Source organism: Notolepis coatsorum (genome assembly GCF_963971535.1).
Source record: "Notolepis coatsorum genome assembly, chromosome: 9".
Lineage (NCBI taxonomy): Eukaryota > Metazoa > Chordata > Actinopteri > Aulopiformes > Paralepididae > Notolepis > Notolepis coatsorum.
Window position 1 is genome coordinate 47,050,471 of NC_140173.1, and position 17,634 is coordinate 47,068,104.

The window sequence follows — 17,634 nt, forward strand, 5'->3', positions numbered from 1 at the left end:
AACATTAATTAATTTACACTAACACAGTGCACATAAATATTATCTGCAGGCTGCATTAGCAGCCAGCAGCCAACGTGATACATTACATTGTGTTTATAATGTGACATAGCCAAGTTAACAACGTTGCAATCCCTTAATCAAGTCTACTACAAGTATGTATTGTTCTCTAAACAGTTAGCTAACGTTAGCATCCAGGCTAATCAGGCTTTCGTTTTACAAACACTACAACTTACTTTTTTCTGATCCAGGTGCATAAGTCCACTTCTTCATGTTGCTCAGTTGCTGGTTTATACTTTGGTCCTAATGTTGGCGCAAAGTTTAATTTAGCCTACTGTGTGTTGTTACAGCTGTACTGTAAACTAGCTACAAGTTAGCTTGCCTTCACTGTCCAAGATGGCACGTTCACGTCAACTACAACTACACTAGTCTTCAACTGAGATTAAAAAATATATATATATCATCCAGTGCACAACAGTGAATAAAGATCTTAAAATATGAATGATTATATTAGGCAAATTAATGTTCTTCAGGCAAAATGCACACATGAGATGATGGAACACAACTTTGACTAGAACACTGACGCCAGCCCAGCTGCAGTTCTGCATGTATTTTACCAGGCAGACTCTGATTGGATTTGCAAGGCTGCCAATCATTCAACCTCCGTGTATTGGATGTCAAGGGCTGTCAATCATTAAATCCTCCATTCAATGGCAAGAGTTTAACTGCACAGTCCGTGCTTAGATGAAGTTAATAGCCTATTTTTGATTGGCTGTTATTTATTATTTATTTAACAATGGGTCAACCTGTGAAGTATTCTGCACGAATAATTACTGCAGGCAATACTGCAGTGCAGGCCTGCTCAGAGCTGTCAATTTTGGCCATTTTTGAAGAAAAGAAAATTCACTGGCATTTTTTTTACAGAGGAAAACATTAATAAAAAAAATATATATTATATATATATTTTTTTTTATATATATATATAGGTATATGTAAATTAAAAATAATTATCAATTATGAGTGAATTTGTATTTCACGTGTTGTCATAGAGAAACCTCTACTGGTCTATACTACAGTACTATGCACTCAAGAATTTGACACTATTTGATGAATAATGCCACTGACCCTTAGCTGCCAAAGTTGTACCCCTCCTGCTGACTTGTTCACAATTTGTAAGTCGCTTTGGATAAAAGCGTCAGCTAAATGTAAATGAAAGGAATCCCAACCTGAGCATGAGATGAGAGAAAAATGGCCACCGTATGAATATGGTCAATTGAAGTCACTTTCAAGAAAGCCCTGCAAAAGAGATCTGTTTTCTTTACCATAGGAGAGAGGTTCAAACACGGTACACTAATTGTAAGTCTTTGCAATTGAGACTAGTAAACAATTACAAGGTCGCTGTGCTTTATTCTATACTCAATGGCATAGTTCCATAAAGCCGCAATGCGTGTGAGGAGTCCACAAGGCAACGCAGCAGGGCTGTAATGTGGATGCCTTCTAGCCAGTACCCTCCTGTAATGCCATACCAGCATCTAAGAAAATGCTGATGTAAGGCGGCTGGGTGGCGCAGCGGACATTGCGCTCGTCACCAACGCAAGAGACACCGGGTTCGAATCCGGCTGTCGGCGTTGCCTCCGGCTTGGGCCGGCCGTCATTCTAACTCTATTGGCGGGTGGGAAGTCGAAGGGTGGTAGTCTGGTCGTTGTGAACAGCGACTCTTACAGGTCGGTTGGGGCGCCTGCACAGCAAGGTCAGGAAAAAATGTTACTCCTCGCCAAAAATGAGAGTCCGCGCTGGCAGGTGAAAAGATGTGACAGGCTGCCTCCACATGTATCGGAGGGGACATGTAATGCAAGGCTTCTATCCTCTCTACAATCGGCCAGTGGGGGGCATATGTGAGCAACGATCAGGACAGGGGAGGGAGAATTGGCACAAGAGGTAAATTGGGATGGGGAGAAAAATCACAGAAAGAGGAGAAAAAGTAGATAAAAAAAAAATGCTGATGTAAGGACTGCCACATTGCCGTGATGTTACTAGCTAGCTAGCTAACTTTAGCTATGTTAGCTAACTGCGCTAATGTTAGTTAGTTGCCAGTGCGGTACTGATATTAGTGTTGCTAAAGTCAGGATGGTAAGGGCTAGAAGGCATCCACATAACAGCCTTGCGTTGTGGACCCCTCACATGACCCACCTGACATCATTACAGCATCATTGAACTCTGCCATTTAAAAGATGTATTTTAGAACCAGCTCAGAAGATGGCCTTCACACCTGAGGTGTTGACAAGTCTTCCACAGCGACAAAAGGTGAGGAGCTTGGCAGCTTAGGCAAATAAAACCCGATGTAAATGTTTCTTCTAGACCTTTGAGGACATTGACTTGTTCCATCTCATCGGGGTCATCTGTGGACTGGCCATCTACAACCTAACCATCGTGGAGCTGCACTACCCAGTCGCCCTGTACAAGAAGCTGCTGAAGAGAAAGACCACGCTGGACGACCTCAAGGAACTGATGCCAGACGTGGGAAGGTCAGATTTAACGTTTCATCACATACATCAGAGGTGCAGGGTTTAGTTCTTAGTTCTACTTTGAGAGAGTTTTTGACATTCACAAGCATTTATTGGGCTGTCCTAGGCCATAAGGATAACGACGATTTAAATTGATTGAGTGAAATTCCCCTTTTTAACATGCTTGTGAACCCTATTTACTAGTGATAGATCGATTCGGTCACTACACATACAGTAGAGAATATGCATTTTTCTGGTTAAATTTTTGTAAGGTAATTATGGGTTTGTTAAGTCTGACGCCACGCGCGAAGTATATTCATGTCCCCGGGCCAAACGCTTCAGACAACGGGAGACACTAGGAGCACATACCCGTTTTTTTTGTTTGATCCACTTTTTCTCCCATTTTCTATATTTTTCTCCCATCCCAATTTCGTATCATCCAATTCAACCCTCCCCTGTCACGGACGCTGTTTCTTGCCTCCCACAAGCCGGCTGCAATGTGGACTAAGTCATACATAGCACAAGTCCCCTCCGGTACTTGAGGTAACAGCAGTCGCATCTTTTCACCTGCGCAGCTCGATCTCTCAGTGGCGAGGAGTAATGCGTGGGAGGCTCACGCTGCCCCCGACACTTCCTGATTCTACTGCGCAGGCGCACCAACCGACCTGTAGGAGTCGCTGTCCACAACGCCCGATCCCCACCCATCAGTTTCCCACCCCCTAATACGGCCAATGTGTATTAGTACGGACGACCAGCTAAACTGAAAGCAAATGTGGAGCGCTGGGCTCGAACTGACGAGCCCAGCGTCTCCAGCATTTCGTGGCGAGCGCCTTGCCCACTACGCCACGTAGCCGCCCCTGAGCACATACCAGTTTTATGACTCGGATCTATTAAAACAAGGGACACGGCACTGAGGCATGTTGAAAAGACCAGAGCCTCAGCCAACGCAGGAAGCTTGGCCCCAGAAACTGTTTATTGGAAGGTTGATACGTCACGACTTAACAACCCCATACCAAGCTATCAAAATCAATTTGACAGTACTATATTGATTTAAAAAAATTCTATACAGCTATAATTAGTAAATATTATGGCCCTTGACATATAATTATATCTCCCCCCAAAACTAGGAGTCTACAACAGTTACTGGATTACACAGAGGATGACCTGGAAGACGCGTTCTGCTTGAACTTCGCAGTAGGTTGACCAACCATTTTTATATATATTTTTTATTATCAAATATTTAAAATAATTCCATTTTAACACATTGGGTGCCATGCAGTATGCCCATCTTTACCACTCTCTGCCAGTGCTGTAAGCCTATGGAGTGGCTCACCTTCTTTGCAGGGCTATAACTTTTTAAATATTAGGGGGGGGGGGGGGTCGTTTATGATTCCTTGATTGTCACTAACGGCTTTCTTTAGTAAGACACCATACGTTGATCGGACAGATTGCAATGAAATAAATGGGACAATCGAGCTGGAAATAACGTTAGATTCCTCCTACCTCTGGCCGATGCGTCTGGAGAAAAAAAATTCCAATTATTTGACGTCGATCTGCTAGATCCATTTTCCGTTTGTATGACGCAATAAACGCCGAAAGCATATTGATTCTTGCGTCTCGAAAGCGATCCAATGCACTCGAGGTGTGTATATTGATCCACGTTACAAGATATCTCTGGCGGAGCTTTTTCCCTGATGCACCGAGTGCCACTTCCGGTTTAAAGTGGAGTGTAACTCGCCTGAAATCCACCAGGCGGTGGTATTGAGGCATTGCAATATCAGACAGGGTCCAGCTGGCTCCCGGAGGCTTCCTGGATGAATTATGAATGCCAATAGCAAATAAAAGAAATAACGATTATAAAAACGAGTTTACTCGTTGTTGGCACTCAACGCATGACGGCCAATAACGAGTATACTCGTTATTGGCAATTAATGTGTTAAACATAAAACAGGGTAACACAATACAGTAATAATAATAAGACCACACAGTACCACCACAACAATAATAATAGCAACTCCTGATGAATTGAAAATGGGGGACCCTGATGTAAACAAGACGAAAGTCTTTCTCTGGTCTGCATCCCCTTAACAATTGTGTGTATTGAGCTGTACTGTATTGTACCCATTCTGCAATCTGTTAATAAAGTTTTCAATCAATCAATCAATCAATCAACGACATTAGCAATAATAAATACAGAACATAAAAACCAACTTGTACTATTACAGATGCCACAAAAGACACAACCATTTTGATATATTAAAGTCGGACTGAAACAAGATTTTTATGGCTATTCTAGTTAAGAACATGGACTTATGTTACTAGCATTAAATGTGTGTATATTATTTGTAGTATTTGCCTATGCTCTGAGGTTTTAAAATCTTTCAGGTCACAGAGGAAAACTTTGGTGCCACAGAGGTCTTGGAACTTGTTCCAAATGGGACAGATATCGGTGTCAACAAGTCAAACAGGTACATGTGTGGCTGTTAAAACATGCACGGGAATATTTTATAGCTAAAACAAAGGCTCTGAATAGTTGCTAACTGGATCATATTTATCCACATGAAATTTGTATCACAGTATAAATATAACATAATTTTCTGCTTGTTACAATAATTCAAGTTGACCTATTTCTTGTAATGTGTAACCACTTTAGGGTAATGTATTTGTCTTTACATAGCAAGAGTTGTGGAGTAGGTTCCAGTAGTTCCCAAAATTGTTTAAATTGTATTGCATCAAAGACAAAGTGTGGAGCCCTCACAGATTTGATTCCCTGGCTTGCTCAATTGACCATTTTGCTCTTATATCATGCTCACTGTTTTCCACAGAGGCACCAGCAGCTGATTGATTGAACACTTTATTAACAGATTGCAGAATGGGTACAGTACAGCTTTAAGCTGGATTAAAAAAGGAGGCATGGACATATATATATATATATATATGGTGGTGGTAGTTTTACAATGCGACCCCGGCAACACCACTTGGCAGGCCAAAGAAATCTGATCGGTTGTTGATTCAGGCAAAAGTTTGGGTGGAGAGGGCATTTATTACACTGGATCTACCTTCCACTGGAATTTACATAGCACTGGCATCACATTTCACTACTTAAAAATTGTGATTCTAAGCATGGTCAAAACTCTCTCTTCCCCTAGGCAAGAGTTTGTCAACACATACGTAGACTACATCTTTAACCGGTCGGTGGCCCCACTCTTTGAGTCCTTCTTCGCGGGATTCCACAAAGTATGCGGTGGGAAGGTTCTGGAACTGTTCCAGCCCAATGAGCTGCAGGCCATGGTCATTGGCAATACCAACTATGACTGGAAAGAGCTTGAAAAGGTAGAATATCCCCCCCCCCCCCAAAGTGCTTCACAGCATTTCTTTAGTCTTTCTTCATGTTTGATACCCACAGTTTAAAACCTGACTGTCTTTATTCCTGTTTGATACCCACACAGTTTAAAACCTGACAGCCTTTCAATAACGTTTGGATGGTAATCCATTGTGTGCGGAGCTCAACCTGTGTAACGTTAAGTAACTTGTGTTCCCCTGGAAAGGACCGTTCATCACTGCATTAGGGCTGCACGATTCAATCATTTTCGCCATCAGCAGTGATTGGTCAGTTCAGGTCAGAACCGGAAGTGGTAATTTGATGGAGCGCTTGTCAAATGAAGCTTGCGGCAAATTCAACTTTAGAACGTTGTATTGGATGATCGGCGGGAAATGCAGCCCTGAGCTGACAGACGAGACCAAAGTGCCGCGACACACGTGCATCCCGCACACTGGCATAGTGTACCGTATACGGTACGCCGCACATTAACACTTTGGATGCCACTGGTGAACATGGTCAAAACATGGTTGAATGCCAGCACCCACTTCAATGATAGCGTTGTGAACGCATAATTTATGTCTTAAATTATGGCTATGTGTCTAATCTGGCCGTCGCTTATCAATGACTTGTTTGCAGTCAACATTGTCGAAACGGATTGTTTTTTTAATCGGTTCATTTCAGTTTTATACCATTTTGAAAAGCCCTCGTTTTCTTGAAAGTTTCAGGAAAATAAAGATTCCGTGATAAACGGCATTTACTGGAATATTCTGGAATACACAAAAAACTGTCATTTTTCGGCCTATTTATGAATAGTTTTCAAATAAAAGCTAGATTATCGATAGTCTGTGTACTAAAAAATCTATTCTCATTTCCTGATCAGCGCACACACACACACAGGGCAAACGCTGATATCTCTGTGAAAACAGATCCGATTATCCTAAGACTGGTAAAATAGATTCCTTACCTCAAATCAGATGTTCTTCAAAAAGATTATTCCAATTCCTGATCGCCATTCCAAATATCGATCGCGTTTATTGATTCAGCGCTGGGTACTGGAAATATGTATTCCACGCCGTTTTCCCGCTCTGCAATCACTTCGATCTCTTCGGATGGATTGCCGGATAAGTAAAATGAGGAAACTAGATTCCCCCCCCCAGGTTGCTGCACTAACGTGAGACTAGATTGATGAAATATGAATTCAAATCGCTAATAAAAAGAAAAACTACAAACAAACGCTATATAGCGTTGCTGGCATTCAACGGTCGGCATGAACTAACGACATATAGCGTCGCTGGCACTCAAAGTGTTAAGAGGTTAAGTGTTCTAAAATAAGAGGAAAAGAGACTTTAGTTATATTGTCCACAATAAATCACTTTCACCAAGTCGTGCAGCCCTACTAGATTACAGTACTCATTGAGAAATACTTATATCACAGTGTGTGTGGTGAAGGATTTGAGTGTTTTTCATTGATCAGGAGTCGGGACAGATTAGGATAGTGCCATAACACCTTTTAATTAAGGTAAAGTGGGGTTTGGCCTCTTGAGCAACATCAGTATTAGACTGGTGAGTCGTGACTCACTCATTTCACTCTTCTCTGTAGAAGCAGGGCCTGTGAGATGGCAAAACCATAATAGATAAGGCGAGCCAGGCACAGAGCTCAGGGTCGGCATTCCGAGCAGAGTGCTAGTAATGCGGTAGATATATGGGTCAAAAGCGGTTGCTAGGGTGACGATAGCCAAAGCGAGAGAGAGAGCCGTTGCCTAGGTCAGGGGTTCCCAACGTTTTCAGGCCGCGACCCCCAAAATAAAGGTGTCGGAGAGCTGCGACCCCCACTATTATAGGAGGTGGTTGAAACATGTGGGGCGAATTCACAAAGAATGGATTGCGCGGTGCTAATTGCACCCTTAACTGAGCGCGATTTGCGAGTGGTATCTGCTCTGTCTTTGCGCGCTATTCACTAAAGATATAATCCCACGGGACAATGCATTGGGAACTTGTTTCGCATGACGAGACCTACCCCTGTGAATATTATTGGATCTGAATACGGGCGCGCGCATGGGAGCTTGCGCACGTCGTGCGCTTCTTGTCTGCCGGCTCACACCAGATTACAATACACTGGTGAACAGCATGCAATGCCAGTCTTCCCACTAACAAAGACACCAGATGTTGTCTGGCAACATGGCAGTGCCATGGCGAAGTTGAATACAATACTTAAATAATAAATAAGATTGCATGGACTGAAACACTGGATTCCGTGCTTGGACTGAAACACTGTCTTTAAGGTTCGGTCGCTTGATTTGCTCTGGGAAATACTTTTTAAACCGTTCAAGAAGGGCTTGGAGGTGAGTTGTTATAGACATCTTCACTGTGTTCACACTCAGTTAATTTTCCTCCATAAATAAAGCTCTGGAAATCCAGCCCATTTCTACTCCAGCGCTTGAGTTTCCTCGTGAACGCTTTTGAGCAAATATTCAAGACAAATATGCTAGCCCTGTTATCCAGTCGGGATCGGAGAGGTGTGCAGCATTTACATTTACATTACATTTAGTCATTTAGCTGACGCTTTTATCCAAAGCGACTTACAAGTTCTGTACGACAAGTCATCAGGAAGGGTACAACTCTATCAGCTGAGTAACAATGCTCATCAAAGTGTTGAGTGCTACAGTGTAGGTTAGTTTATTAGGACAAGTGCATGACGGTAAGGTTAGTTAGGGTTAGATTTATTTTTATTATTATTTCTTTTTTCAGATAATGGTTGAAGAAGTGAGTCTTTAGTCGACTGCGAAAGATTGGATGGGTTTTGGCTGTCCTAACTGGGGTGGGTAGTTCATTCCACCATTGTGGGGCAAGGACTGAGAATAGGCGACTTCTCTTTGATGACCCTCCCGGAGCTTGGATAGGAGTAGGTCTGAGGCGGCCAGAAGATGCAGAGCGTAGGGTTCTTGAGGGTGTGTAGTTGGAGACCATTGACTGGAGGTAGGCGGGAGCAAGCTGGGACACATTCTCCGTCAGAAACAAGCACGCCTGGGCGGCTAAGTGGCGCAGTGGGCAAGGCGCTCGCCACTAATGCAGGAGATGCTGGGTTCGAGCCCAGCTCTCGGCATTGCTACCAGCTTGGCTGGTCGTTCATACTAACACAATTGGCAGTGTTAGGGGTGGAAAGCTGGTGGGTGGGGATCGGACGTTGTGGACAGAGACTCCTACAGGTCGGTTGGTGCGCCTGCGCAGCAGAATCAGGCAGCAACGAGGGCGGCGTGACCCTCCCACGCAGACCCTCGCCGCTGAGAGATCACGCTGTGCAGGTGAAAAGATGAGACGGCTGCCTCCTCGAGTACCGGAGGAGACACGTGATGCAAGGCTTCGTACACATTGCAGCCGGCCACATTGCAGGACAAAGGAAATCCATAGGCTGAATATGATTTATTATCAGCATTTTGGGTCTATTATTTTACATTTAAAAAGCATTTCTTTTACCAGTTAATCTATTTTAATTGTTTTTAATTATAGGCCTGTTTCACATTCTATGAAATCAATACATTCTGGAAATCATCTCGCGACCCCTCTAGGACCCCCACTTTGGGAACCACTGGCCTAGGTAATGAAAGCGAGATAACGAATCCATCGGTAGACATTGGTAGATGGCTCTAGCGAGGCAGAAGAGTTTTGGAAAGCGAGCAAGACATCAAGCAGAGACCCAGCCTCTGAACGAGGGCTGGTGGAGCTAGAAAGGAAGCCACGAGGAGATAGGCTGCTAGCGGGAAGCTAGGAGAGATGGCACTTACGTTTCTTATACCTTTAAAGAAGACGTTCATTTCGTACGAGAACCTTGGTTCATGCAAATACACATCCTTTGATATGAGACGACGACTCCAGTACATTTTTGTCCGGATGGATTAACGGGGGGAGAATCAGTGTTTCAGTGCGTGAGAGGACAGAATTCCACCGAACGAGGGCCTCAACAATAAATAAACACAACGCAGAGACTTCACGGAAGGGCAGATGGGGCCTGATACCAATCAACGAGAAGGTTGAAACGCGATAATCTAACAGTGTGTATATATATATACTTATTTTTTACAAATTACATTTGTCTTTTATTTTTTCAGAGTACAGAGTACAAAGGGGAATACTGGGCTGACCATCCAACCATCAGGTTCTTTTGGGAGGTATTCCATGAGCTGCCTTTGGAAAAGAAAAAACAGTTCCTGTGTAAGTGGTGTCCTCTTGTTAAAGTTAAGTCGTTGACCATATTCACATGGTGGCCATTTTGCTCTTATGTCATGTTCAGGTTGGGATTCCTTTGCACCCTGGGAGTCTCAACCCGAGCATGACATAAGAGCAAAATTGCCCGCCATGAGACTACAGTCAACTCTTGTCGTCTTCAGTTTTTGTTAGGCTGTAGTAATGAATAAAAACGTCTTGTTTTTCAGTGTTCCTCACGGGAAGCGACCGCATTCCCATCCTGGGCATGAAAAGCCTAAAGCTGGTGATCCAGCCCACTGGTGGAGGAGAACTTTACCTGCCTGTCGCGCACACCTGCTTCAATCTGCTGGATCTGCCCAAGTACGGCAGCATGCAGGCGCTGCGTCAGAAACTCCTTCAGGCTATAGATCACAATCAAGGTTTCAACCTCGCCTGACGGCGCTGAACGTGCAAAACGCCTAGAACTCTCGCCCCTGCCAGACTGTTAATCACATGCACAAGTTTTATTTTGCCTCACGAGTTTTGTCTGCTCTGTATCCTGCGCTGAGACTTTTAACACACACTGGCGTTACGACAAGAACACTTTGCAGAGGGCCAAATCACACAAGACTCAAAGGGACTGGATGTCGGGAAGTTAATATTGGGTTTGATATGTCAGCCGTTTTTTCACGCTGGCAAGTGTTCAACTGGTTTCAAGTTGAATTCACATTATTTGATATCTATTGTAGATATGCTTTTATTCATGTTTGGATATGATTGGTGTAAGGAAGCCAAAGTACTGGTATATACTTAGATTCTTTAAGCTCAGATGGTGTGTAAACTTCACTATTCACGAATCCTATTGAGACGGTTTCTTAATGGGAAGACAGTATGGAGACGTATGCTTTAGGTGATGGATTGTCTTGGCCGTAAGCCTTAAACTAGCCACCAATTAAAGAAAATTAATTAAGTACAGCCATTGATAGTTTTGTAAATTAAAAAGTCTCAACACCCAATGCTCAATTTACACAACACTATTGCAATTACACTTGGGATTTCATCTTAATTCTCAGTTATGCAATTATATACTAGTCACTAGAACTTAAATGTGGATTTCAAGCAGCAATTCTCCATCGTTAAGTCCACCTGGGGACACGTTAGTGCACCTAGGTATGTGTAACTTGAACTAATGGACCAATTGCATAAAGATACATCATTAAATTCTCCCCATTTCCACAGTGCAATATGTACCCAGCAATTCCAAAATGTGGATTCTTCTATGTTTGGGTTAAGTAGTAGACCTAGGATGTGCCTAAACCTTAGATTGCAGGTCATGAATAATCTTGAGAAAACCATGAATTCTGAAGCCAACTCCAATATGCAGGAATTCAAAGGCTCTGGAGACTTGGTGACGAAATGTTTGTGAAACTCACTGTCAGGAAGGGGTGTTGATGCGCTTCCAAACCCTGATATTTATACTTATTACAATTAGCATAATTGGTAGAATATTGACACCCCCATTAACAAAAAAATAACACTTTTCAGATTTGGTTGTCTTAACATTTTAATGGAAAACTAAATGTCCAATGATATGCACATGTTGAAGATCTAGCAATGGAGAGGAAATTGATTGGTTGGAAAGCGTTGTCCCAGTTGTGTCGAGCTTGGTGGTCTGGAGTCTTAGTGGGGCAGCTCATGGTGGATCATCTGATAGTGGGACCCACAGGAAGGACAGCGCTGGGCCGTCCCCTTGTGCAGCCAGAACCACACAATGGCAGTGTTGTCCTCCTCGCCTTCAGACCGCAAGAGATGGAACAGGGTTACGCTCAATTCAATTAGTGTTCATTCAATTATTTGCGATTAAACTGGATCATGCAGAGTTTAATATTTTAAATTGAACCAACCCTGATATTGTAACCATAGTTATTAATGTACTGGGCTATATGTAGGCTAATATTTGAATGCCCCCGGGGCCAGAGTGTCTGGGGGGGGTACATTTTGACTCTACCCATTGTTAGCTTTGACAAACACCAACTGGTCTAACTGACCCAATAAACAGCCAGATAGAAACGTTAATGGCTGAGAATTTCATAGATGCCCACGATAAACAGAAAAATCATAAGCAACATTGAGCAAAGAAAATAATTCACATTGGGTGTAGGAGGTTGAGGGGGGGGGGGGGTTTGAGAACCACTGACCTATACAGTGTTGCTGTGGTGAAGTAAAGGTGGATAAACTAACCTCCCCCAAATAATCACCACTAGACCCCCTCCCCAAATAATCACCACTAGACCCCCTCCCTAATTTAGGTACCGTAATTCCTCTAATAGTAACCCCGGCTTGTATTTGTTTCAACTGTAGCGGATACCAGGCTTGTATTAGGAGGAGGCATGTATAAGAGAGGCCTATATTTCTAATTTTCAAACCGATCATAATGAATAAATCAACATTTTGTGTCAGTTTGAACCCAGTAAAATGTACTGGGTTAATTTATTGAAACCAAGTACTGTATGAAATACGGTAGTAAACAGTGCAATTACAGGTGGTCAAAAAAAGTTAAATAAAGTAAAATAGTGCAATCACAATACTGGTATAATAATAATAATAACTTCGTTTTATACAATTCTGAGGTAGGCTTACTCTCTTGGTAAACATTAACACCATACCATTATGGTATTTACTGCACAGCCAGGCCAGCATATAACAACAATAACAAAATATACCCGGCTTGTATTAGGAGGCCGGCTTATAATTGCTTAGCTCAACAGCGCACCCGGTCATTAATAGAGACCCGGTTTTTAATTGAATACCGGTTACTATTAGAGGAATTACGGTAAACTACTTTAGGTGGGTGTTTAACCCTACATCCCTATGACACTTACACAAACAGCCCACCAGCCTCTTGGTACCGATGCAGGGGACAATGTGAGGGTCTTCCTTGGATCCAGTATACTCCTTGGGCTTCAGGATACTGTAGGGATCCTGCAATGTGAAGATAGAAAATAAGCACCTATATCTGGATATGATCATTCCGGTCCCCAAACTTTTCCACATCAAGGAAACCCAGAATTGCACAAATGAGTCTACGGACCCCCGTTAAGATACGATTCAACCGGACTCCATACCGACATACGGAGCCGTTTTACCATTTAAAGAATGACATTTAGGCTCCAGTCCGACGAAGCCATGTGACGTCCCGGCAACCTGTCCAGGCGTTGGGGTGGCTTTGGCCTGGTGGTCATCATGTGCCTTCATCAAGAGTAGCCCTGGAGTTTCTCCAGCACAGAGCAATAATGGTGGGACCATGCTAGGGCACTAAACACCAGAGGTCCTGCCCCAGCTCTAATGCCCACTGCAGCGTTAAGAGTCAGAGCTGTGGCTTAATGACGTGCCTACCATAAAACTTCAATTAACAGCCCAGGCTTTTATTTGCTTAAAGGATAACTCCACTATTTTGGGAAATTAGCTTATTTAACATCTTCCCTGGAGTTAGACAAGAAGATGCATACCTTTTTTTGTCTCTGTGCGTGCATTTTAGCTTTGGGAATAGATGCTCCGTTAGCATAGCTTAGCTTCATCACTGGAAGTGAGGCAGGACAGTAGCCTTACAGTGCCTTACAGTGTATTGCAAGGTCTGACATTGACCAAACTTGATATGCATGACCTTGGTGGGCTCTAGGTCAACTCCTGAAATGGGGGTCAATGTCAGACTTTGCAATCAAAAGTTAGGGGGCTAATAACCCTTGCCATAATTTCAGTGCGCCCCTAACTTTTGATTGCAAGGTCTGACATTGACCCCCTTTTCAGGAGTTGACCTAGAGCCCACCAAGGTCATGCATATCAAGTTTGGTCAATGTCAGACCTTGCAATACACTGTAAGGCACTGTAAGGCTACTGTCCTGCCTCACTTCCAGTGATGAAGCTAAGCTATGCTAACGGAGCATCTATTCCCAAAGCTAAAATGCACGCACAGAGACAAAAAAGGTATGCATCTTCTTGTCTAACTCCAGGGAAGATGTTAAATAAGCTAATTTCCCAAAATAGTGGAGTTATCCTTTAAGTCACTGAACTGACCCCAAACGAATATGGTACAGTACCACTACCAGTATGAATATTACTTGTATGATGTCAAAATAAAAACAAATGAACTGGATTTTCATCTAATCCTATGGCTCATTAACAATTCACCCAGTGGTGCTTAGGAAAGGATGGCTGATAAAACTAGCTCCTGCTCTTTCCATTAATGCAGCTTGGATACCAAGATTGATGGTAACCTGCTAAATGACAAATGTGATTAAATATGTTGGTGACGTGGGCGGCTAGGTGGTGTAGTGGGCAAGGCACTCGCCACCAATGTGGCGACGCTGGGTTCGCGTGTTCGAATCCAGCTCTCCATTGTTTTCAGTTTGGCTGGTCGTCCGTACTAATACAATTGGCAGTATTAGAGGGTGGGAAACTGATGGGTGGGGATCGGGCGCTGTGGACAGCGACTCCTACAGGTCGGTTGGTGCGCCTGCGCAGTAGAATCAGGAAGTGTCGGGGGCAGCGTGAGCCTCCCACGCGTTACTCCTCGCCACTGAGAGATCGAGCTGCGCAGGTGAAAAGATGAGACTGCTGTTACCTCAAGTACCGGAGGGGACTTGTGCTATGTATGACTTAGTCCACATTGCAGCCGGCTTGTGGGAAGCAAGAAACAGCGTTCGTGACAGGGGAGGGTTGAATTGGATGATACGAAATTGGGATGGGAGAAAATATAGAAAATGGGAGAAAAAGTGGATAAAAAAAAGATATGTTGGTGACGTAGTGGTATAAACTTTTATATTAGATGGCAGCGCTAGGATGAGATATTCCTTCATTGAGCCCCTTGGGAAAATTCGGTATCACATCCAAGACACGAAAACTACTGCGTTAGGTAATCACAAGTTTCTAATGGTATTCGGTCGGTTTTGGTTGGGTAAAGTTGTCCTCTCAGCTATGTAGCTTCATGACTGGTCTTGAAATGTGCAATGGAAATTGTAGTCATTAGTCAGTTTGTGATATCACAAACAAAACATTTTCAAATACCATCGTGATCGGACAAGCCTTTGGGAGGTGTCGTTTAAAAATATTGCCACCATGAGACCAAATAAAAAATATTTTATTAGAGTATCTTTGATGCTGGTCTCCAGAGTTTTGTGAGAACCAAGTGAACAGGCTAAGGGGGAGTAGATAAGTTTTCCTTTTAATCTAAAAAAGGGAGAAAATCCATAAATGGGTAATCATTTAACAAATACAGTGCCTTTACAACTCATGCCTCACATACGTGGCAGAAGAGACCATGCAAGGCATCAACCTGCTCATCAAGAGCAGTTTGGGGTCAAGTGTCTTGCTCAAGGACACTGCCGGAATCTAACCAGGAACCTTCAGAGATGACCCGACGACTGCTCTACCTCCTCCAGTCACTGTCGCCTCCCCATCATAGGTTCCCATGTCAAATTTGTGATTGCAACTTAAACAGGTCACGAGACATGCACATTTGAATATTGAAGGTTTGGCCTGATTGTGGTGGCATTAGAGGAAAGGTCATGGGGTCACCAGAATCAAGAGGGTTCTTCCTCTAGTGGTCATGAATATACACAGCAGGTCAACAGGACCATCCGTTCACACCCAGGATCTGCAGCATGAGTCAGGGCAAATCCATAATACCCACCTGTAAATATGGCTAAGAAATTTGCGGGTTGGTCCCCCATCCACTTTTTTTTTTACTCCAATTGACCCATTTGACTCACAACTGTTGATTGTAGGATCAAGGGAAAGAGGTAGGTCAACGACTTGAGGTAGGTCAATTATTATTGTAGCATGGAAGTTGGAACCCCCTCAAGAGTTCCCAGACCCCATTTTGAAAAAATAAAAAAACGTTTGGTTTTCCTACCTGTCCCTTCTTGAAGCCCTGCAGAGCACGTCGCTCCAAACCAGTGGCCTGCTCCTCATCAGTTGGGATCCCTGTGCGAGAATGTCATTATAAGGACACCTGAGACAACTTAATTTTGAACTCGATGGGCCCTTTTCACTATTCATCTGCAGGAAAAACACTGGTGTAATTAAATCACATTAATTATGGTCCCATGCCAGAGCCGTTCCAGTGAGCCAGCATGTACAATACCAGGGCCCTGCACACATACGTGGAACAATAAATACGTGGAACAATAATTCACGTTATTAATTGCACCAGTGTTTACTCCCGAGACGACGATACTAGTCGCTGCCTGTGAAACAACTTTTTTAAGTTTAAAAAAGTATGACGACTTGCGGCTTTGTAATAAAAATGCATCAACCCAGTGTTTATTATTGAACATGCATTTCCTAAATCCACTTGTGGACTTGTGTCCATGAGTGAAGTCTGCACGTCCGCAACCAGCCGCACATGACTCGTGTCCTCCATCAAGAAACTGGCTGAGGATCAACAGGAACGCTGCCAAGAGGTGGGTCTACCGAGGACCTTTCTTCCAGTTCATATCCAAATGACCTTGATTATTATGCCTCACACTTTATCATCATCGTATTTTACTATGACATATAAAACAAATCTAAATGTATAACTGTCAAATAAATCACAACAGATCCGAGTTGTATGTATCCCCCATTTTATGAGAGTCAAATCTATCTATCTAAATAACCCTGAGGCTGTAAACAAGGTGAAACTACACAATACTAACGTTATACGACTCTAAGGTTTTGTGAAGTGATTTTTTGAAACAGCAAATAAAAGCGCAGTAAGAGACTCTTGAAGCTAAATAATCTACTCCAATACCAGTTTTCAATGAGCTACCTATATGAGTCAATATGACTCAGAAAACAGCTGACTATAGTACATCTTTAAATGTGATGCAGGCTAAAATAGAACCCCGCCTCTGTATCTTCTTACATTACATACATCATTTACATTTAGTCATTTAGCTGACGCTTTTATCCAGAGCGACTTACAAGTTATGTACGACAAGTCATCAGGAAGGGTACAACAGCTGAGTAACAATGTTCATCAAAGTGTTAAGTGCTTGTAGGTTAGTTTATTAGGACAAGTGCATGACGGTAAGGTTAGTTAGGGTTAGATATTTTTTTATTTAATAAAAAAAAATTCCTTACCTCCCATTGCGCGTTGCAGTGGTCTTGCCGCTACATTGTGTCTTGGTAATTGCAGCAATGTAACATTACAAGCGCGGAGAAGTAACCGTCCTGCTGCCATAACTGACTTTTCTGTTCACTGAGTGCGGCGGGCGCGTGTGTCCTGAAACTACCCTTTGGACTTTAATGACCCCGCGTGCTCCAAATCATTTGAGTGACGGGTCGCTGTGTCCACTCACAGCTCAAAACCACCAGCCGGGTTGGCCAATGAAATCAGTCGGGAGGTGGGTGGAAGGAGCAGGTGCTTTCGCGAGAGTGTTGCCGCGGCTGTAGCCCTATTTTCAGAAATGTCGCCTAAAGGTACATGCCTAAGTAAATGGAAGATTGCTCCACCTCTACAAGGTCAATTAGCATGTTCTTGGTATCTACGGACATGGGGGTATGTATTTCCAGTGTCAGAAATATTGTGTCTGTTACTACTAGGCTTGAGTAAATTGTAATGAAAAAAAGGAAAATATAAATTATGAT

The 17,634-nt window shown here is 43.1% G+C and overlaps 2 protein-coding genes across 2 annotated transcripts in view; one reads left to right on the forward strand and one right to left on the reverse strand.

Annotated features, from left to right (window-relative positions):
* The window catches only part of herc4 (HECT and RLD domain containing E3 ubiquitin protein ligase 4), a 115,955-nt gene extending 104,530 nt beyond the window's left edge, over positions 1-11,425 (forward strand). The window contains exons 19-24 of the mRNA XM_084322198.1: positions 2,356-2,522; positions 3,629-3,695; positions 4,887-4,969; positions 5,651-5,834; positions 9,930-10,032; positions 10,254-11,425. Of these exons, the coding sequence (XP_084178324.1) occupies positions 2,356-2,522; positions 3,629-3,695; positions 4,887-4,969; positions 5,651-5,834; positions 9,930-10,032; positions 10,254-10,462 (813 nt within the window). The 3' untranslated portion in view covers positions 10,463-11,425. The remainder of the gene's footprint in view (positions 1-2,355; positions 2,523-3,628; positions 3,696-4,886; positions 4,970-5,650; positions 5,835-9,929; positions 10,033-10,253) is intronic.
* Positions 11,426-11,550: 125 nt separating this feature from the next.
* Positions 11,551-17,277, reverse strand: cox5b2 (cytochrome c oxidase subunit 5B2). The gene is made up of 4 exons (XM_084322196.1): positions 17,128-17,277; positions 15,917-15,987; positions 12,888-12,987; positions 11,551-11,798 (listed from the first exon to the last, which is right to left on the reverse strand). Exons 1-4 carry the CDS (start codon positions 17,225-17,227, stop codon positions 11,686-11,688), a joined length of 384 nt encoding a protein of 127 aa, XP_084178322.1. The 5' UTR covers positions 17,228-17,277; the 3' UTR covers positions 11,551-11,685.
* Positions 17,278-17,634: the final 357 nt, after the last annotated feature.

Bases quoted from the DNA above. Each gene is read 5' to 3' on its own strand.
- cox5b2 (XM_084322196.1), bottom strand. From the start codon at position 17,227: ATGGCAGCAGGACGGTTACTTCTCCGCGCTTGTAATGTTACATTGCTG. The intron at 15,988-17,127 runs GTAAGGAATTTT...ATTCTCGCACAG, and splicing joins ACTGCAACGCGCAATGGGAG to GGATCCCAACTGATGAGGAG. The intron at 12,988-15,916 runs GTAGGAAAACCA...TTCACATTGCAG, and splicing joins AGGGCTTCAAGAAGGGACAG to GATCCCTACAGTATCCTGAA.